The sequence below is a fragment of the Pholcus phalangioides genome, unplaced genomic scaffold (assembly GCF_987345545.1).
Source record: "Pholcus phalangioides strain wild (caught in Gottingen) unplaced genomic scaffold, Ppha-v1.0 ptg000003l_1, whole genome shotgun sequence".
Lineage (NCBI taxonomy): Eukaryota > Metazoa > Arthropoda > Arachnida > Araneae > Pholcidae > Pholcus > Pholcus phalangioides.
The window spans coordinates 32594076-32617816 of NW_028301596.1; the positions used below are offsets into that span (position 1 = coordinate 32594076).

The following is a 23741-nucleotide window of genomic DNA, read 5'->3' on the forward strand; positions in this document are numbered from 1 at the left end:
AAAAACAATAAGAACTTTTTTTTGCCAAACATAACTTCTTTGTACAAATTACTTTCCTTCATAACTTATTGCTAACAGAATGGCAACAATCGATGAGTAGCCAAGCTAGTCACACACAAAGAAAACACATGGAAAATGAACAAATCAAACATGAAAAGGCAAAATTCGCTGAAAGTTGATTCCGAATAATTTACTCCTGCACAATGGAAGGCAAATTGCACTTGGTACTGCACAGCTTCAAACCTGAGTAAAATTTGTACTCAAGTCATTTGCTATAAGTAATTTGGGCATTAAATTTGTTGATTTTTTTTCTTTTCAAGGTTTACTCATTTTTTAACCTTGTTTGGGCTTTTCTGGCCTTGTACGCTGCTTTATAAACCTTTCCACTTTAAAGAAATTCTGCAATGAGAACACACAAAAAAATATCGATACAAAGGAAACCATAGTATTAACATACCAATAACACATTCAAACAAATGATTGTTCATCTTCACGAGTGAAATTTCAAAAATTAATACAGAATTAACTGTGCTGCTTAGCAGAATGATAAATAAGTCGCGAATGATAGCAACTGGACAGAGATGCCATGCTTTTATCCATTCCCCACTAGATTATAAAAGCTCACCGCTTGAAATTTCTGAGCCATTTGGTTGTTTAAGACAAATTTGTTATCAAAAATATTAATTATTTATAATTTATTATAATTATTTTTTATATCCTTTTAACTCACAAAATTTGTTTTTCTTTTTCCTATGATCCCTTTATTCAATCCAAAATTTTAAAACATTAATTTTTCACATATGTCAAAGTATAATTACAGGCCTGCTTACATGGATTAAGTAATTTAGTAGTTAATTGAATTTTAAATCAGCAAGTACTTTAGAACATATGTCAACATTTAGGGCTGTTTACTAAGGTTCAGTTGATAAGTGTTATAGTGATTAAGTAGAATAGAGTCAAGTCTATTTTTTTTTTTTTGGATTAAGTAGATACTTTGAGCCAGTAGACGTAGCCTCATATTATCCAATGAACATTCACTACTTGATTAATAGCTTTGAGACAGATTTCAGAGCACATTTGACTACTTAAAATTTTATTAACTACTTAATGACTCAACTTGTGTAAATTGGCCTTATGTAGTAGCAATTTAATGTAATAAATAGCGGTTAAATTAATTAACATTAATTTTTTAATTTAAAATTGTATTTACAAAATAACCATTCTATAAAGAGAAAATTACAATGTGAAACATGAATTTTTGCAAATAATGCTTTTTTTGTCAAATAAATTCTAGAGGTAAGGTCAAGTCCAAATTTTGATATTAGCAAATGAATTTTTCTCTAATCAATTGAAAAATCAAAACACAAGATTTAGCTAATCAAATTTATACCATAGAGTAAATTTACCTCTTAATCAAAATTATAGTCAGCAAAACTGAGAATAAAATAATGCATATACTTACTGTAATGAGAAGGTAGATTAAACTCAGATAAATCCCAATAATTATAGCAAGAAATAGGTCAAACACAGCAGGTTTCACCCTAGTAAAGTAAATAGAATTTAAAATATATTATTGCCCAAACAAATCTCACACGAAAGATGAATAAAAATAAGCTCCAGTATGCACAAGCAACTGAAAAATCACATATTTGAATAAGCCTTTTTTGAGTTAAGGAGCTATCACAAGTTTAAGTATCGACTGAACAAATTTCTCAAACACCAACATCATCAGGAGGTATTACATGAAACTAATTGATAGAAGCAAACAGGGCCCTAACTAGGAATTTTGCCCCCCCCCCCCGCCAACTTTAAAATTAGTTAATTTTATAACAGTGTTCTTTGTTCCCATCTAAAACTGCTGCCCAGGGCAGTTGCCCCTCACTGCCACCCTCTAGTTCTAGCCCTGCAAGCAAACACTGTTAATTTCAATCATAAATGAAATAAATTTTGTTTCTGTTCCACACAATTCTTTAAATCAAACCAATATATTTATTAATTTTGAGGTGTCAAAAGAGAAATCTTACCAAATATGAAGATATAACAGTGGCTCATGGTGGTAACATAGGACAACTTTTACCTGTAGGAAATGTAATTTTTCAAATATTTAAACTACATCTGCACCAAAGTTTTTGACTGTGTTTTCAACTTTGTAATCCTAAACTGTTGCTGATTTGACAGGGAATGAATGCAATCGGGGTGACTCGTAATGAAGGCGCCCCCCAAGAAAACTTCTAGGCATCAAACTATGTCCTAAGGTATCTGAATGTTAATTTAATGTCTCAAAACTAATACAGATCCCATGGATTTTATTACTGTTTAAGGAGAAAAAAAATCCTGATGTGTGCGCGCGCGCGTGAAATATGGTTTCAATTTGCAGGAGAATTATTCAACACTTGTAGCAAGAGATTCAAGTAAGCGACAAGTTCAGTTCATATTTTTGGCACTCTAGGAGTAGCACCCTGATCCATATAGCTCTGTATGTAAAAATATAGCAGTGGAGAGGGAAAGAAAAATCCCACACAGTTTATTGTGTCTTTTGAGCACACTAGAAACCATGCCCCAGTGATGGTATCTAGTGATATATTTCTCATATCCTTGGGAAAAAATGATCTGCTTAGGAATTTTTTTGACATTTCTGAAAATTTTGAGTTGATCAAACAAAAAATTTTTTTAATTATACACACAGTTCAATAATTTACTAAGGGTACTTGACTACATATTTTCATCGATAGATGGCAACACATTTTTCAATGTGTGTGTGAAGAATTTACTCAAAAGGGAAATTTTCTTAAAATAAATATCCATTTTCCGTATTTTAGTATTAAAATTTTCCCTTAATTCGAAGTTTTCTGGATTGAGAGAAATTTAAAACATAGAATTTAATAGTAGAATTATCAATTTAATTTCGCATTTATCAATTTAATTTTGCATTTATCAATTTAATTTTGCATTTATCAATTCAATTTTGCATTTTTGGAAACATAATTTAGCATATAAGAGAATCTAGCATTTAGCAACGTAATTCAGTATTTAACATTAGAGTTCGGCAGATTCATTTTGAATACTGATTTTTCTGCTACAAAAAGTGAATGATTTTCTCATGAAAGAAGGACAAAGAGAGAGAGAGAGAGTCAAAAATCACTGCACTTTCTTCACAGAAAGAATTTTGTACACACATTGTTTATGATTCTTTCATTTATAAGAGTATTATGTATGCATCCATTTCCATAATCAAGTATATACATGTAGTTTATTTCCAAACATTATCATTCAATAATATAATAGGATTAACTTGGAATAATTTATTTTTCTGAATTTCTTAATCTTCGGAAGTTTGATATGTTATTTATTAATAAGATATTTGTTAATAGCACTGTTATTTCAATAAATATTTATTTTTCCCCGTTCTGAAATCAGAATTTCTGATAAGTCGAACTAACGATAACCTTTGGGGTTAACCTTTATGGGTCGCTCCTAAAATGTTCACCCACCACTAGGTTAAACCAATTCTTTTCTTTGCTACTTTTTTCCCTTTTTATTACTTATGATTCCTTCAACTGCATTGTTTTTGTGTTTTCTCTTGCTAATCACACAATTAGTAATAGAAATACAGAATGCAATATATTTAATGTGATCAAAAACACAGATATTAATGCAGTGATTTGAAATCAATTACAGTCCAATGCATGTTAATAATATATATGTATAGTAAAATACATCTAATATACATAGGCTGTTTCAAAAAGAATCATCCGATTTAAAAAAAAAATTATAACTTTTCAACTTTTAACCCGTTTTGATTGAATATATAGGTAGAAAGAGGAAAATCTCGAATTTTATGCAGGTGCCGACAGGTAGCAGACCTTGATGTTCTTCCTTCGACCGCCACTTCAGTGCTTGTCAAGATTGGCTTTTCCCACAGTTAGAAACCGATTCGGATGACTTCATTTTCCAGCAGGACGGGGCACCACCACACTGGAGCTTAGATGTTCAAGAATTTTTGAACAATCACATTCCTAAATGACGGGACCTGATGATTCAGTTAAACATCACTGGCCTCTAAGATTGCCAGACCTCACACTGTGCGATTGCTTCTTGTGGGGGTTTATAAAAGACTACATTTAGTGCCTCCCCTTCCAACAACATTAGCCGAACTGAAGATATGCATAACAGCAGTCATGGAAGCAGTGGATGCAAACATGCTCACAAAAGTTTGGGACGAATTTGACTACCGTATAGACGTATGCATCGCAAGGTGGACATTTTGAGCACCTTTAATTTGGTTTGTAAAAAACTTTGATCGGCCATGTAATATAAAATTAATCTCAAGTGTCTATGTTCAATATTTTTCGTACTATACACAATTCAAATTGGGTGATTCTTTTTGAAACACAATGTATTTTTTTACTTTTTAAGGGACACCAAGTATTTTGACCCCCCCCCCCCCCAACTTCAAGTTATCCATCTGCCTGTTTCTGCTACAAAAATGCTTAGTTAAAGCTGTGGAATTTCTTCGATGTACTTTATGGGCCCATAATCAATTTTAAAATATCCTAAACTATATTAATTTATGTAGTTGAATAGTAAAAGACAAAACAGAGACATTAATTTTCATGCTTGAGAAGATATAAATAAAAAGTTAAAATCAATGTTATTGCATAGATATCCAATTCAAAAGTAGGTCCGGCTAATTACTTCATATTTAATTTTCTGGGTTTCGTATCTCTAAGCAAACTCAATATTTCAAAAATCGAGAATACACCCTATATAAAAGAGCTGTTGCTGAAGGAAAAGAAAAATCAATAATAAAAATCATATGCCTGCTGGAAAAACCTTACCATCCCTTGGGCTACACAGTGCATGTAATATATGTGTATTTTGTGTCACTGTCTTTGTGTAATTTATGTTTGTATTTGTATTTGTACCTAGCAATTTATTGTTTGTTTAATAATAATAATAAAAAAGCACTCATTTTACAAAGATTAGTAAACAATCCTTTTCTGGCTCTTTTCATTCTTTACACACACATACACTACACAACTCACACACATGCAAACAAACTAAATTCAGCATTTTGTGGAAAAAATCGTGGTCAGGTACACTGTACTGACTGCTTACTTCTATACTGCCAGGTTGGGCAAGAATTTTTTTTTACTTGGACAGACATATTGAAAATAAAATTTCAACACACAAATTATCTGATTAATTACGATAAATAAATTAGAAAAATCATATTTGTAAAAATTGACTCCTGGTATCTTGGAATGAAATTTTGTTGTCGCGACCCCAGAACATTTGACCACGAGCCGTCACTGAATGTAATAAATAAATAATAATTCTTGTAATTTTTTAGGGGGAGGAAAGAAAAATGTCTGGGAGACGACTTACGATAACTGATGTTAGGTGAGACACGATGTCATGTTATGTGAGACTGGATTAGCTTCACAGCTGCTTAATTTCAGGGAGATTTTCAAGACAATGAGATCTGATGCCATGATTTTTGAGAGTAAGTATTTAAAGACATACTTTCAGGCAAAGGGTACAAGAATATAACTTTGCTCAGGGATACCATGTTGCTGTAGAGACAGCCCCCCCCCCTTTCTAGCCCACCTCCAATACGTTAGAATTTCATTAGAATATTAACGTGGAGGTGTGTCTGGTCTTTCTGTAGAGACAGCCCTAGCGCCGCGGGTGTAGTGAAGCTTATGAAGCACAACACCAATTACTTATTCTTATTGCAATATACTATTATTTTAATTACTTTCAAGTACCTTATGAACAAAACATTTTTCACTGTAAATGGAAATTTTTCAAGAGAACTGATTTTTTTTATAAATCAAATAAAATTACCTATAAGCATTCATCTGTGTTGATATAGGCTCAAAGAAAACAACTTCAGGTTCTCTGAAATCATATGAATGCATATTTATAAAAGTGTATTTCGCAATACATTTAATTTTTTAAAATGTTTTATATAATATTACAAATTTCCTTATGTTGGCAATACATATAATTCAAACTCATGGAAAAACTTTTTTAAATTTCACTATGAGGATAAAATTATAAAATCAAATTATTAACGAGCCTGATGATTCAAAGTTACATTCTTAGCATTTTTATTTGAACTAACCTGATTCAAAATGAAATTGATTTGGTAGGTGTTTTTCAGGAAAAAAAATGCAATCAAACTTTTGTGTACCTCAAATTTCTGAGTAATTTTAATCCTCTTGTGTAATATATTTTCTATAACCCAAAATTATATCAATTGTCAGTGATAATGAAATTCGACTATAGACCTGTTTATACGTACAAGATTTGGTTTAAATAGGGGGTCAGTTTGGTGAATATAAACATGCTTGGAAATTTTCCCCCCTTGCCCCCCACCAATGAAGATGGTGTAAATCATTTTTTCACCTTTTTATAATTCTTTGCATCTTTCCCATAATCCTTTGCAATTTTTCCCTATTACTGAGTGAAAGATCACGGCCTTTTCATTTCCCATGTAAACTGAATTCATATGTTTAAGCTCCTTTACCACAAATTACTGGCAAAAAGTTGATCCTAGAGGCATACTTCCAATTAGAAAAGTATCCAAATAACATGTAGACTCCAGATCATATTTTCATATACTTATAAAAATTTAAAAAAAAAACTTATTCGGTCACCATCCACAAAAACTTAATTAGAAAGCTGTTGCCCTGTCTATTCTGAGCTCAACAAAACCATTCCATGTTTTTAAGTGTAATATTTGCTGAGATATTTGAATTCGGAAATTGCTGAAAATGAGGGGAAGAACATATAGAATGTCCATTAGTTTATGTGCTTCTTTTTCTCATTTTCAGAAATTTTGACATATAAATATCCATATCCAATAGCAAAGGAGGGTTTTGGGGTTCTAACCCCCCCCCCCCCCTCAAGCCAAGATTATAGTGTTATCTGTGTATGCCTATACAAATATCTCAGCAAATATTGCACTTAGAAACATGAAATTTTTTGTCGAGCTCAGGAGAGACAGGGCAGCCACCTTCTCTAACTGGTGTTTTAGTACAAATTGACCAAATAACTCTTGATGCGTTTACACGAGATTGGGATTGGGGGCAACTTGCTGAATTGGATAGAATCATGGTTAAAAGATAGGTCACAACGAGTTATGGTGAACCGGGAATTTTCTGGTTGAACAGGCGTCACAAGTGGAGTTCCTCAAGAAAGTGTCATTGGCACCCATACTTTTTTCACTTTTCATCGATAAACTCGATCAGGGTATCAATGAGATTGCTAGCAAATTCGCAGATGACGTGAAGCTAATGGGGGTAATCGGGAATCAATGCAATAGGGAGTTGCTCCAGACCAACTTAAACAGGATTGCAGCATGGGCAAATGAATAGAGCATGACGTTTAGAATTGACAGGTGCATGGTCACTCATTTTGGTTCGAACAACCCACGGTTCTCTTACGAGTTGAATGGTGTCACTATCCAGGATGTCACTAGTCACCGATTTGGGAATTCTCATTGATGAGCGGCTTAGGTTTTCTGAACATTGTTTAGTGGTGGTCAAAAAAGTGAATAGAATGCTTGGTCTCATTTTCAAAAAGGTCTCTCCGCATTCTCCTAAAATCATTCTTCCGCTGTTTCAAGGCTTAGTTTGTCCTGGACTGGAGTATGCTGTAAGCTTTGGAGACCATACCTACAGAGGGACATAGACTTGGTTGAAGGGATGCATAGAAGAGCTACGCATGTCCCTTATTGGCACACAGGGCTTGAGTTATGAAGAGACACTTCATTTTTTGAATATGTTTACATTGGATGAATGCAGGTGTCAGGAGATATGATCGAAGTGTTCAAAATTTTCAACAGGATGGATAGGATCGACCATGATTCATTAATTCACTGTCAATCGACTGCTTTTACAAGGGGACGCTAGTATAGATTGGTAAGGGACAATGAGAGATTATGGTGTCGCACAGAATTTTTCTCTAATAAGGTTGTTAATTAATGGAATAGCTTGCCCCTGGAGGAAGTAAATTATAACACAATTGACACATTTAAAAAGAAATACGATAAATATGTTGGGGTGAATCAAGAAGTTATCCACACTAAGAATTAGACAACCATAAGTATTTTCATGGGCATTGTATAATATTTCATCATGTATATATTTATTGTTTAACTACATTTTTAATTGGGTTGCTGTATTTTTGAAATATGACATCCATATTTATGATGACATCCACCTTTTTCTCAGCCTGTTGTGGCATTGCATTTGTATAATTTTTTTGATAACTATGCAACCCTTTTTCGCAATATGAATGATGTATTTGAAGTCTACCCATTATTTGGATACTTTTTCTAATTAGAAGTATGCCTCTAAGATCAATGGATCGACAGTAATTTTTGGCAAAGGGACTTAAATCACTTCAATCTGTGTACTGCAAAACTTTCAGCAGCTTGACCATACCATGTTACTGAATACTTACTGTAATTTCCTACCCATAATCAGTAATCACCCTGACCCTCCCTCCAAATTACAAGCCTGGAAACAAAGTAAACCAAAAATACGAAGAGAACAACAGCTTTTTGGTTTACTGATGTTGTTTCCCTATGTATATTACCTTGCCCAAAAGGTAATTTATTTCTAGTTAAAGAGAAAAAAAGAACTGAATAATAAACAGCCTATAATCATCACCAAGAAATCTGGATGTTTTTTAATGTACAATCTGCAGATTATAGGCAGAAAATCATTTGATAGAAAATAAATTATAGTGTGTACACATTATAAATACAAAGCTACAACAGGCAAAATGCCCAACGAGGTGGCTTTTTATGCAATCGCAAAAATTATAAACTATATATATATATACATGATAAAATATTATACAATGCCCATGAAATGTATTTATGGTTGTCTTATTCTAAGTATGGATAGCTTCTCGATCTACCCCAACATGTTTATGTTATGTATTATGAAGGTTTTGACCGTTGGCTGATGTGAAGGTAAATCTAAGAAAGAAAACTCAACTCCCCAACTATGGGGAATCGAACCCACGTACTCTTCCTTTGAGGGTGAGCATCCTACATCACTAGACAAAGGTCATCATCTCTTCCTTATCCATCTCTCTTCCTTAAAACTTATGTACACTGAACAGGCCATACATGGACAGCCAGATCTAACTCAAGCCAAAGCTCACATTGCTGACACTGCCACCAGATGGCAACTTATCAAATGAATTTTTTTTTCTGGATTTATCTTCGCATCAGCCAGCTGTCGAAACCTTCATAGTAAAAATGGAGAGTTACATTTATCTCCAGATGTACACATTATTCTTTAAAAGTAAAATTTTTTTGTTTGAAATTATTTGAAGTAAAAAAGGTGTTCATGAACAAAAATTATTTTTCAATTAATTTAACCTCTTGTCTGGTCTGAAAGTTGAAGTCTTGACATCTTTCAGGAAATGACTCATAGCCTGCTCGAGGGCGATCACAACTGGATGTTTTCCGGGTTCAAGTAAAAGATGCTGCATGCTTCGAGGTTGTCGAGTCAAATACTCAATCCATGCATTAAGATAATCTTTCTGTACACCCTGAGAAAATTAAATTAAAAAATGGAAAATACTGTATGAAAAAATATGAGGATTCCATGAAATCTTATTTTGTAATAATAATCATTGAAATAATTATCAAAGCTTAATTATGGGCATTTGCAAATTTTAGCACAGTGATGCTCATTCAACCTTTTTATTTCAATGACTAAAATTCAAATGAGAATTATAACTGGTTTTTTTATGAGATTCAAAATTTATCATCAGTTTTCAAGTGCATGAAGTTTGACTTGCTTCATTGCAAATACATTGAAAATATATCCACATAATTGTTTAGCACAAATAATTTTTTTTACTCAACTACTACTATTAAAAAATTGTACATGCAGCTTGTGCACATTCCTCTGCAGAATTTCTAATGAATCAGTAAATGTAAGAACATGTGTGTGTGTATGAGTGACTCTAACGTATTTATATTGTCAGACTTTTGCTTGTTTGTGTTACCATCATGTTACCTTGTTGGTGCTGCCATCCATCTTCCAAATTTTGAATATTTTTAAAATATGGGAAACAGATAACAACACCACATAACCAACAGAAAACCACATAATTAACAGAGCTGCAATTGTGCAATAATTACTAGCTCAATAAAACCAAGGGTAAACAACTCTCAATGCAAGGCTTCTATATGCTTGTAGTCTGATTTGCACAGAAATTAAATGCATCCTATACATTTAACTTTTGTGCAAAAAAATAGAAAATCAGTAAAAACAAACATTGGTACTAGATCACCAGTTCCTTAATAGCAAGTTCATAAATTCCCTTACAATCTGTATCACAGGATGAAACAGCAGAATATAATCAAAAATAAAATGTATCTTACTAACCAATGCATTAACAAATATTTCAGGATTCATTTTTTCTCCGCTGATATTGTACATGATCCTTGCAAGAGCTTCAGCAATGATTTTAACATTCCTGTTGAGCTTATCAATGTTAACTTTATCCCTATAAAAATATGTTTATCATGACACGAATACATGAAAACGACATGGAAAAAATTCACTTTTTTTTACAATATAATATTTTATCATAATTGTGCCTGCTTTAAAAGGTAAAAGGAATTAATTTTGAATTTAAATTCAATTTTGCATTTAATAATTAAAGCAATAAAACCCATGGTATAGGGAAAGTTTTAAATTGAAGTACTAATTTACAAAAGACAAAACAAAATTCAGTTTTTAAAATACATAGTTATTCCAAATTTTTATACAGTATAAGTGGGGGGGGGGGGTCTACTATTTGTTTCGGGGGAAAAAAGACAAACAAAACACCAGCTTTAGTAGTTTGAAGCAGGTGTTGGGTATATGGATTGTGTAGAATAAGAAGATCTCCAATATCTAATCTTCTTGTAAAGAATTGAAGCTGTTCATTTTAGCATTCTGTCAATTTTGTCTTTTATATAATACTCCTTGGTGTTTTCAAAACTTAGCTTTTAAATTTCCGGCAGTTTACCTGGAATGAATTAAACAGTTTTCTATAGAAACCAATGTAGAATTGCATTTTGGCTAACAAACATGATTCCAGAATGAATTAGCTTCATTAGCCAAAGTATTACAGTATTCACTTTGATTTCGTAAAAATAAACTTTTAGCAAATAAAGTTATCTTACATGCAGGGAGTCTGTCCAGCCAAAGTTTGGATCCATTTTCCTGGACCCTTCACAAAATACAAATTAATACAACCATGAATTTGGCATTTCTTTTTAGAAAAATTAACTAGATTGTTTTGTTTCCTACAAAATATTAATTACTTTTCACCAAATTTATTACTATTTTCACAAAAATTGGACCCTACAAAAAAATTCTGGACCTTTATTTACCTGATATTATTATTAACCTTATTTACCTGATATGGCAAACAAGGTTTTACTACAGTCAAATTCTGTTGTAACGAACTCCAAGAGACTGAAGAAATCACTTCGTCATAATGAAATTTTATTGCAAAGGAATTTCCAATTTAATGAATTTTAACATTTGTTAAAAAAATTTTGTTGCAACATGATTTGACTCTACGTAAAGAATTACTTATTTACAAATTCAAAAAAAAGATTCTGAATGTTAGCAAAAGAGTACAGAACGTTCCAAAAATGATCCCATAAAATCAGTTTCTGAGAATTAACGTGATGAACTTTTGGGGGAAGAAGGGTTGTCCTTCTAAGGCTTGTGGGGATTAAAGTAAGAAATTTTATGGTATGGCTATTTTAACCAATATGGTGCGTGAAAAAGAAATAAAATCAGTGGTAAGCTAATTGATAAGGTAATAAAAGGAATGATAAAAGTTTTTTGCTAGATAACAAAAAGAATGAAGTTAAATATAAAAAATTACTCAAAGCAACTCAGATCAAGGCACTGAATTTCTTGGATAAGTTTTATTTACTTAACATACTTGAGGCAAATAATCCATAGTTTTTCTTTTTTGCACAAGTATTTTGAAACCCAAGGAAATAAACTCCTCTAAACTATACGTGTGCAATGCTTAAAACAAATGTTTGGAAGATTTTACATCCAAAAGCATATGTAAATTCCAAAGTCTTTTCTCATGTGAGTGGTAACTGGCACATTTCGGGAATGAATGTCCTTTAAAGACTGCTACATCCACATTTTGAAAATTTGAGAAAATCTAGTCTTTTTTCTATGGGGTTTAGTCTAAATGCTGTTTGAATTTGAAACTCCAACTTAGTCTGATTTTTTAAAAATGTTGAAAGAGCAGATGGAAATATGTCATATTTTAATGTCACATTTTTTTTATTTACACCAGGTATCAACTTCAGAAATAATCTTTTCTTTAATTGAAAATTGTTTCCCCTCAAGGTCATTCATTTTGAAATAGAAAAAATATGAAACATTCTTAACACGTAGCCACTGGCTTACCACAGATTTTATTTCTCCTTCACACACTGTAGCGGTTAAAATTTCTCTTCACAAGCCATACCATAAAATTTCCTGAACCCCCCCCCCCCCCACAAAGCCATAGAAGGAACAACTTTTCTTCCCTAAAAGTTCAGCAAGTTCATTCTTTGAAACAGATTTTACAGGATCATTGGAATGTTCCGTACTCTCTTGTTCTCTTTTCAGAAGCTTGTTTTTGAATTTGTTATAACAGAATTTTTCATTTCATAACATCAGAATTAACAAAACATTGTTTGTATGTGAACTTATTTAAGGATTAGAAAAGTTTACAACAAGATTTTTACTATAACAGTATTCGATAAAATGGGATTCAACTATACAATAACAGTAGCATTCAATACAAGGAAAAACAGCAAAAATGTCATTAAGAAATAATTCTCCAATGCAAATACATACTTGGTGTCAAGTATTGTATTTTTATCTAAAACTTTAGCAGATTGCAATTGAGATATAGTGAAGGCAGGCAGACGTCTGATACTGAATCTCTCATGCTCCCATGCTAACTTTTCTTCAGCCAAGTTTATCTTTTTGTGCACTAACGATATCTCTACTTTCGGATCAACACTTTTAGCAACTCTTTGCAATTCCTGTGTAAAATTATGATTTTAAATATCACCATCACAGATAACATATAGTAATGATTAAAAAAAACTTTTTTCTACACAAACATTTATGTATAATAGAACAGTGATACACAAATCTTTGGCAAAGTTATTGGTAAATATAACCATGCTTCATTTTGTTGTTCTTTAATGTTGTTCAAGCAATATAAAATATAGCATCTCTAAATCACTCTTGTTTATGATAGAAAAATTTTAAACAAATTTTGTAAGAGAGAGATTTTGAGTATGACAAATTTAAAAAAGTAATTTAACTTAAACAATCCATAAATTTTTAGGCATATTGAGTAAAATTTGAAGATTAAAAATCCAAAACAATTTCTAAATTTTTCAAAAAAGTCACGACATCAGTTCTTCAATATCATGAAATTAATACCAAATCCTATGAAAATAGCATGTGAAAATTAATACTAAAACTACTGTACTTTATAGAAAATATCTCCAGGCTTTCCTTCTTTAGGAGGTTTTGATACATGCAAATATAGAGAATCTTTGCTCCCAATAGTATCTAGGCACATTGTAAATAATGCATCAGGCAACAAACTCCCATCTGCAACAAATATTTTTTTTTTGCATCATTTCAACTCAATGACATATAAATAGCAATTAATCAAAAAGAATAACTTTGCCCGAAACTATACAATATTGGCACAAAAATATTAAAAAAAAAAAAATACACCATTAAAATTTTTTTATTCTCACAAGCATACACAATTTTTCATGCTTCCAATTTAATACTTTAAAACTGATAATCTAATAATGTTGTAATACATAAATGTATGTACATTAGAATCTCCCTTATCTAATACCAAACGAGTTGAATCCCTTAAGAAAATATAAGATATGATTAAATATCTTCATGTGTAAAAGAGCTAAAATATGAAGTCTTAAAACTTGTAAAAGTTTGAGTAAATGGTTCAACTAAATTAGTAACAGTTGATGGTCAAAACTTCACAATTATGCCACAGGCTTGTAGAATGCTTCTGTTCATTATTGATTAATAATGCAGCTTTGCAGCTTTTCTGGGCGTTTTTTTTTTTATAATTTCAACAATTCCACTGCCAGGATGTACTTATGGTAAAAGCCATACTGGAAAAACTTCACATGACGTCCAAGCATTATTTGGTTTTTATAATATAGGGGCGCACCCAAAAGCAACCGGAATTACCTTAGTACAGCACCATTAGTACATGGATCTCCTACTAGGTAAGCGTAAAACTACTCCTCCTGAGCCAATCTGCCAAGTGGCATTGCTTGGGAAGGTTGTGTTTAGCATTCGTGAATTTTTTCGTGGAAGCTGTTTAGCTTTTCCTTCGTTTTTAATCATGGCAGACTTATGTTAACAGTGCAGGTCTATGAAGTTTGGCTTCCCGCTTGAGAAAAAAGCAGCAAAAACTTTTAGGATGTTAGAAAAAGCTTATGGTAATGCTGCTATGGATAAAACTCAAGTGTATGGATGGTTTCCCGTTTCAAAAAAAGGTGAAATTTCGACTGACGACCAAGCAATCTGCTAAGATTGCACAACAGTGGGCGTAGAAAAGACCAAAGTTGTAAGAGACAGGCGACTAGTTTTTGTATCATGGCAATGCTTGGTTTCAAACTTCCTTCACAGTACGCCAACTGTTAACAAGAAACAGTACAAAATACAGAAAATTCGAAGAATCTGGTTTAGTAGCCTTATCAAAACATTTTGATAGGGCAAAAAAATTGGAAGCATTGGCACCAATGAATATAACTAAAACTAATATGAATAATAAAAATAATATGAATGGTGCTTAGAAATGTCAAAATAAGCATTGGTAAAATCATATAACACACATTTTCTGCAAAACACATTAAAAAAATATTATAATTATAATAATATTGATGAATAATATTATAATTCATGGAAGATGGTTTCTGCTTGTATATTCATACTTTTGGTAGCTTACCAGAGCTATCAACATTATCCTCAATCCATTTCTTGGTACCTTGAAAATTGAATTTCCCACCTCCAGATAAGAAAAATAATAAATTGAACCTGAAAAAATAATTCATAATGAGATAAATCATGCAAAAACACATCTGAAACAGTTTTCTTTTTTATTCTGTACATGCATGATTGACATTTGTGCCTGGAAATAACGAAATCACACTGGAACATGAAATACATTTGCTATATCTGGTATTTGTCATAACCGATACATGATAAATACTCAAGTCTAATGAGAGGAATCCACTTGAAAGCAAAGTTTCTCAACCTGTGGCCCATGAATATGGGAGAGGTGGTCCTTGAAAATTTGATTATAATTAAAATAAAAATTATTCACACAAATAGTAAAAATATTCACATAGGTTTGAATAAAATATTAGACTCATATACTGTCAAGTTTGTGGTTCTCAAAGTGCGTCATGGCTTCTAGGGGTGTTGCCGATCTATGTCAGAGGCACTATGTAAATTTTGGTGTGTGTGCCTATTTGCTGCTTTGGAGTAGTTCCATTTATTAGATTCAACTTTGGGGTGCAGTGGATAAATGTTCACTGAGACAAGGGAACCACAGGTGGGAAAAGTTACACAATTTGCAAAGACAGAGCGCTGCTATAAACAGAACTGGTTATGTGATTTCTCTTTATTCAATTTGATCTGGGAATCCAACAAGAGTTACCTGGATATAGATGGCATTGATAGAACGGACCCATAGTCTTTATTAGAATAGTATAGTAGTACTCACATTTAGACTTTGTTTCTAAACTTATGATTTTGTGAAACTTAATCCTATGAACAAAATTTCATTCTTGCCAAAAACTTTGCTATATCTGATATTCATAAATACAGCAACAGTAAGCAATATTTTTAACATTAATTTGATATTGCAGGTTCACTGGGATGTAAAAAAATTCACAATAAATTAATACTTTATAATTTCTGATTTTGTTATAAGCGGGCTCAACTGTATCTTTACCACCTTCAGAATTTAATTACTACTCCACCTTGGATGTGTTCTCGAGCTAGTGTACAGCCGAGACATCAATCTTATCAGTTCAAGCAATGCTGCAACACCACTGGCGTTACTATCAGCTCCGAATGATAAGGACTGAAAAATAATACATAGAATCCTAATTAAACTTGTTAATTCCAATTAAGTTCAACATAAATTTTATGGCAATGTTCATTAGATCCCAATGCTATAAATTTCATAAAAGAACAAAAAAATAATATTTATTTAAGACTAAACATTTTTTTGAGTGTTAAATAGATTCATAAAATAATGAATAAACATTTTGATCCTTACAGGAATAATACCATACGCATCATAATGGGCAACAATGGCAATGGTTGGCAACTGTTCTTCCACACCAAAACCTGATAACTTCCCCTGTGGAATAATGAATGAATATTTTTTTTAAAAATTGAGTTTCTTTGGAATAAATTATATTTCATTGATAACAGACCCATGATACACAAATGACAAAATAGAAAAATAAATCACAGTAAAAATTAAAAGAATTACAATAAAATAAAAGGTATATACTGGGGTTTGACAACTCCCAGGCACCAGTCATTATGGCAACTAGAAAATCGATGTTGGCGCCTCAAAATTTTTATAATTGATAGCTAAATTAAAGCTAAGAATGACGCAAAATTTTTTAATTCCACGACAGTGCATTTTACATTTTTTTAGCAAAAACTATGCTAGGCTACTGAGAAATTTGGCAAAAAATAGAAAGAGAAAAAAAAAACTTTTTTAGCAGCCAAATATATATATATATATATATATATTTGGGAAAAAAAAGTCTGAATCTATTTTTTCCTTTGACTTTTAGATTCTGGTGACCTTTTGACCTGTTAGCAGATGCCATAACATTGGTTATGAAATTAGGGTTATTATTGGTTAATTAGGATGATTGACATAAATCCCAATTTATTATTAATTATTATATTAATTTTGTGCATCGCTTTTAAGATTCAAAAATTTAATTACACATAAAATAGTTTGGGAATTAATTCCATTTTTTTTAATCACCATGATGACCTGGAACCTCAGATTCATCAAGCCAGGTTATAAGGTAATAAAGAAAAAAGTTTGTAGTAAACAAAAAAAAAAATTTAGATAAATAAATAATTAATTTTCAAGTCTCCATACAGCAAAAAGTTGTTCCATCAAAAAATTAGTTGTAGAAAAGCGATTAATGTAGTAGATTAACAAAAATTTGAATATATTTTACTAAGAATTTTTTTTACACAGAATAGAGTTAAAATACGCAGTGGTGTTGGCACTATCCGTGCCAGTGAGCTAAACTGCCAGTAATGATACCAGCAATAGTTAATTTTAAGCAACCTCTTTTCTGTGTGATATGTAGATACACAGTAGTGGGGACAAACTACACGGGCGAACTACACGGGCATGTAGTTCGCTGTTATCTCATGATGGCAACTTGAATGGATAATATGTAAATACTGTGGGGTCTCTATATGATCAATTACTGTATTTTAACATGTATAAAGAGGCATTTTTTTGCCAAAAATTGGGTTAAAAAATGTGATGGGTTTCTTACACATGGATAGTAGATATATTTGTCCAACTTTTTTTTCAAATTTTAAGCCCAAAAAATCAGGAGGTTCCTTGTACATGGTAAAATACTGTATTTCTTACAAAAATTGAAAATCCCATCCCTTGACCAAATAAAATATTGATAAAATAAGGACTGAATATGTGTTTCAGGCATAAATATTAAAACAAGCACAACATTAGTAATCAAATCTTAAAGGTGATAATGAAAAAAAAAACAGCAAAAGAACTTTGCCTGTATGCTTGTTATCTGTACATCTTTAAGGGCTTTAGATGGTGGTCCGGATACAACCAATTGATAACCACTAGATGAGATAGAGTTGAAGAGTTCTATCAAATTTACATAGAAAAAAAAGAAAAAAAAGAGAAACAATTCAATTATTAAATCTGTCAGTGGAGCAATTTCCCAGCATAAAAAAAAGTAATAACACTCTTTGAAAACTGATCATGAATTATTCACCTTGTGCAGCTGACAGCCTTTTTTGGTTCTGCTGAGGTGATGACCTCTCCATACTGTAGTAGATGTCAAGCAATTGTGGTGACTGTATAGTAAAGTACACTGGAATTGGCACATCCTCTTCGAGTAAAGATTTCTCGAGCTCCATGACTCTCTACAATTGATGAGAGAGAAAAAAACCCTATCAAGTTGGATCAAGAAATCTATCTCCAATACAGTAGAATCCTTAAAGTCTGTTCCTTAGCGAAATTATTTTCTTGCATAAATTATCACCTTGATAAAATCCCCTATAGAGGTATCCAACTATCTTTATTAGCACTTTTTTCATAAAATGTTACAGGAGTGAAGCTTAATAACATTTTTTGATAGAAAGTGTCTCAAAGTGGTAAAAACAGTAATAAATTTTGGACTACCCACGTCATTTTCTTTGTAAAAAAGGTAATTTTTATGTGAAATTTTAAGCGAAATTCATGTGAAATTCAAAACATGATTGCAAAGCATCCTATGAATGAAATGTTTTGTTATTTCATGACATATTCAACTAGTGTTGATGCAGGTTATAAACCAAAATTTAAAGGACTATATTAAGCACTCAAAAGTCTTTAAATAACCATAAATGTGTCTGCAAATTTTGCATTTGATATTTTAATGAAATCTATCCAATGAAACATAAATGCTGCCTCACTACAAACTATTATGAACAAAAAATTGTGTATCTAAACTTCTTAAATTCAGAAGAAAAAAACTAATTTACTTTTATGCTGTTTCAAAAGTCTTTTGACACAGACAAACGAGACAGCAAAAACCTATGAAATAATCAAACAATTCATGTATTGGGCACCATAACAAAGTAGAATAAGTAGACACTTTGTTGGAAGCAGTTTAGATTGTAAAACTACTTGCCATGTTTTGGAACGGACTCAATGAGGTTGTCCCATGGTCACACACAGAAGGTATTCCCCCCCCCCTCCCCCATTCTTTTTTCGTACAATTGGAAAAAAAACAATTTAAATTATTTCTGACTCAAGCTCATCAATCAAACTCAATCTATAAATGCTTGATGGTATTCAAGTTACTCTGACTTTAAAACTTATAGCACTATATTGCATTATGAACACGGGAGAAAAAAAACTTTCACATACTTATAAGATAGGTTTCATAAATTTTAAAATACAGTGAAACCTTGTTACACCGATACTCGATTTACATCCCTCTACAATGATATTTTTCAAATCTTGTTTGGAATCACCTATCGTCTAATGTTAAAATTCCTCTTGATACAAAGATATCTTATACTATGATAAACTCCTTTATAACAATATTTTTAGATTTTGAAACGCTCTACAACGATATTTTTTACATCTCGCTCGAAAAATATCCTTCAATACATTTTTAAACTTGTCACATATTTTAGTTCTTCCGAGGACATCTAATAACATTTTTATTTGGCATTTGCCAAATGCCAAATAAAAAAGTTATTTGGCACAGACCACCTGATCACCGAAAGTGTTGATACCAAAAGTTTTTGGGGTATTCATTCAAACAAAAGAAAAATTAGTTTGCCTTTGTAAAGAGATTTATCGCAAAGTTGGTGACACCAAAAGTTTTCTATCACCACTTTTTGTGAGATATGCCAAAGTTCGTTGCGATAGGCTGCTTTACAGTGGAAAACTGATAAAAAATTTTTTGGGTAAATATATACCCAAAAGCACATTTTTCTGTGGTACTAACAATGCTGATTTGGCAAAGATGTCAACAGTAAAAAAATTTAATGGCATGTGATGATAATATGTTGCCACTCAATATACCAATTCTTCTACAATGATATTTTTTGTTGGTCCGCAGAATGTCAATATATTGAGGTTTCACTATACATTCTTACAGACCAAACGCCATGAAAAAACAGAATTTTTATGCGGCAAACGTTCACACATGCTTACGTTTAAAAATAAAATATAAAGCACTAATAATATTAACACTAACCATCTGTTCTTTTCCACTGAGCGATGAAAAATTGCTTGGTAAGATGATTAATAATGCTCCAGCATTTTGTTGGATTATGTTTGCGAAATGTTCATGCGTGAATTCTGATAACCTAGCAACGACACAGCGCCGAGTATATGGAGGTGAATATATTGTCTTTGCTTCCATATTAACAAGGGCAACTCGGCTACCTAGATAAGATAAAATACACATAATATGCATTAGAAAGAATATTTTCTCTCTTACGAGACCACACAAAAAAAATTATGGTAATAATTTTTAAGCATTAGCGAATATATGTAAATCATGGATGCACAATTTAGTCTGTGGGGCCAGATAGGAGAGATGGGCATCACACAGGGACTACGGATTGTCATTTTTTAGGAACACATTTCATGCAGATTCAAGGCAATGTGTCGAAGGGGAAATTTATTGTGTGGGTTTGCCATATATTTTACAAGACAGACTAATTTTTCCCCTTATTATTTGGCTCTTGGGCTCCCGCCCGGTCTGGATTCATGCCTACTTTCACGAAATGGGTGTTCCTTAGTCATAAGTGCCACCAGAACCTAGGGGGCTAAAACTCTTTAAGCCCATCCTTAATAATTAATGAACATACAATGCAACACAGCCCCCCACTCCTGCATACAGGTTCGATTCCTGTATACATTGGACAATTGGCCACTTTAAACCCCCCCCCCCAATGTTTTCTTCGTGTCAGAACCTCTATCACTGGTGTAGATCATCTACAAAGGTGGAGGCTGGTAGGTGCTAGCTTAAAGGTCAAATTCAATCTTATATATTTTAAATCTTTGACACTATATATGCCTAAGAATTTCAATGGACCTGCTGGAAGTCTTGATCTAGGGAGCCAGTAAGAAAGGCTGGTCTATGAGCTCAACTAAAGTAGGATACAGTGCATAAATGCTCAATCCATGACCAGTGGGCTAAATGTGACCCTCAGAGTAAACTGATGTGGCCCGCGATTTCAAACCTAGTTTTGTAAAAATTAATCAAGTGACACTTTCCCAGATTTCGACTGTCCACAGCACATTTATAAATGACTAGCTATAATACCCGGCGTTGCCCGGGTTTTCTTCAATGAGGCTTTTTTGGATCATGTGATATCTCCCTCTTTCTTTGAGGGACATGCAAACCGTGTCTAAGTTCACCAATATAGCGACTCATGAAGGAAACAAATCTAGATTTAAAGAAACGTAAAAATAAATGTATATTTTTTCTTTTTTTAAGGGGTGCTAGGTATTTCGATCACCCCCCCTTTGAACTTCTGCTGCAAAAATGCTTAAAGTTGTGGAATTTTTTCGATGTCCTTTTTACGGGCCCATAATTAATTTTAAAACATCCTAAACTATATGAATTTATGTAGTTCAATATTAAAAGACAATATGGAGACATTAATTTTTCATGCTTGAGAAGATATAAATAAAAAGTTGAAATCAATGTTATTGCATGGATATCCAACTCGAAAGTAAGTGCGGCTAATTACTTCATATTTAATCTCCTGGACTTCGTATATCTCTCAAAGCGAACTTAATATTTCAAAAATCGAGTATTTAATACAATTTTTAAAATTATTGATGTGACAGAAAACCACACCAAATTTTCCCATTTCTACATTAAAATCGGCAATTTTAACACTGATTTTTATGAGGATCACCCTTTTCCTGACGCTCAAAGCGATGCTGATGATGATTATGACGTTATTCAAAAAACTTCATTACTGGGAGTATTGAAAATGTGGCAAACCATTATAAAAAGGCATAAATATTATGCATATACTGACAGCCTTGAAGAAATGACAAACCATTGTAAAGGCATATACACGTCTTAAACGCATTGCTAGGGAACCACGGTAACCAAAGTAAACGTTCGGAAAGTGATTGTTGAGGCCCAAAAACCATTGTTGCCTGACAGTTTTTTGCCCATTTGGGGCATTTGCCCTGCTCTGATAAAATTTTAAAGTGGCCTATTGTTCAAGTCGGGTCCCATTTGGTATATATGCAAAATTTGGCGACGATCAATCTAAAATTGTAGATTTGTATAGAGAACATACACACACACAGACAGACAGAAAATCAATTTTATATATATAGATTTGATGCACTGTTTCATATCACTTAAGTGGCTGGCGGCAGGTTTAAATATCACTCAAGTTGCTGACAGCACACATTTATATATAAATACCACTCAAGTGACCTATGGGCACATTCCCAGATCATTTAAGTGACCTGCAATACATTTACTGTTAATCCCTCAAGTGACCTATGGGCACATTCCCAGATCATTTAAGTGACCTGCAATACATTTACTGTTAATCCCTCAAGTGGCCTGCGGGACATTCCCAGATCACTTAATCAACCTGCTAACCATTTAAAAGAAATAACTGGTCACTTAAGTGAATTGCAGTGCATTTACAGTTATTCAATGATCTGGAGTGCTGTTCCAAATAGCTTGTGACCTGTGACACATTCACACTTTAATTAAGCAGCCTGTGGCACAGTTACGAATTACTTAAGCAGCCTGCAGCGCACACACATTCCCAGATCACTTTAGTGGACCATGACACATTTTCAAAACCAATGAATTAGCCAGCACTCTCCGAAAGGTTGTGCACCCTTAATGTATAAAGGCCCCCCAGTCAAAGTGGTCTCTCAGTGTCACCCCCCCCCCCACCTGACATGAAATGCCTGCTAACCAAGTTACATGCTTGATCTCGAGAAAGGGGGCTTTATGAGTTTATGAGGCCAATGTCCACTGGTAGTAGGACAAATGTTTTTATATATATAGCATCGCACAGAATGATTGCAAGCCACTTATATCAACCTAAAAAATTGTTTTAATATTTGAGTGGATTTTTGTTTGCAGTGAGTATATTATTTATTGTTTACAAACAAAGTAGATCTAGTGTATTTTAACGGCCTTGAAAGGAGGGGAGTTCTCATCAATAAAAATTATTCCAAAGAACGCGAGTCTCGCGAATGATTGATTACATTACCGTGAGGAACCCCTTGTAGATCGAACTGCTGCATGCGGTAAACTGCGAATTCATTGGCACCCAGAACAGGAGTCATCGGCGAGATGACTATCAGTAGTGGTATCACGGCTATAGTGTAATACGGCAGCGTGCCCCGGAGGAATTCGAATATACCGTCTGCAGCACCATCGAAACACATTGTCTACTTCTGATTATTTGCGGTTATCTGTCAATTCCTTTCGCAAATAATTTAATAAAAACACTGTTTTCACGCTGCAACCAACGGGAAAACATGCGTATTCTTCTGTGTTTAGTTCAGTTAGCGGTAGTGGTTGATAGATGAAGGAGCCCTCTCTAAATCAAATAAAATATGACTGTGATAGAATGACCATATTTGAAAAAAAACGGGACATTTCATTGATGCATAACTCACGTTTAATAACGATTTTAAGACTAAAAAGTTTCAAGGAGAGCTTTTTTAGCATACCTGACCGAATAAAAATTGTTACCAAAACTATTAATTAGCCGATTATTGTGAGAAAAATAATTCTGTACCGGAAAAATCAAATGCTGTATGGTCATCAGATATAATGACGTGAAATAGCGTTTTATGGAAGTTGATGTTGC

The 23741-nt window shown here is 32.8% G+C and overlaps 1 protein-coding gene across 1 annotated transcript; it reads right to left on the reverse strand.

Moving 5' to 3' along the window:
- LOC149088421 (BOS complex subunit ncln) lies at nucleotides 1-23445 on the reverse strand. The gene is made up of 14 exons (XM_089247506.1): nucleotides 23136-23445; nucleotides 20120-20310; nucleotides 18140-18290; nucleotides 17915-18009; nucleotides 16402-16485; nucleotides 16100-16203; nucleotides 15061-15149; nucleotides 13555-13679; nucleotides 12906-13096; nucleotides 10425-10545; nucleotides 9407-9579; nucleotides 5851-5904; nucleotides 1463-1541; nucleotides 1-399 (listed from the first exon to the last, which is right to left on the reverse strand). The coding sequence occupies exons 1-14, from the start codon at nucleotides 23311-23313 to the stop codon at nucleotides 334-336; spliced, it is 1701 nt and encodes a 566-aa protein (XP_089103632.1). The 5' UTR covers nucleotides 23314-23445; the 3' UTR covers nucleotides 1-333.
- Nucleotides 23446-23741: the final 296 nt, after the last annotated feature.

Bases quoted from the DNA above. Each gene is read 5' to 3' on its own strand.
- LOC149088421 (XM_089247506.1), bottom strand. From the start codon at position 23,313: ATGTGTTTCGATGGTGCTGCAGACGGTATATTCGAATTCCTCCGGGGC. The intron at 18,291-20,119 runs GTTAGTGTTAAT...CATCAATTGTAG, and splicing joins TCAGTGGAAAAGAACAGATG to AGAGTCATGGAGCTCGAGAA. The intron at 15,150-16,099 runs GTGGAGTAGTAA...TTATTTTTTCAG, and splicing joins AGCTCGAGAACACATCCAAG to GTTCAATTTATTATTTTTCT.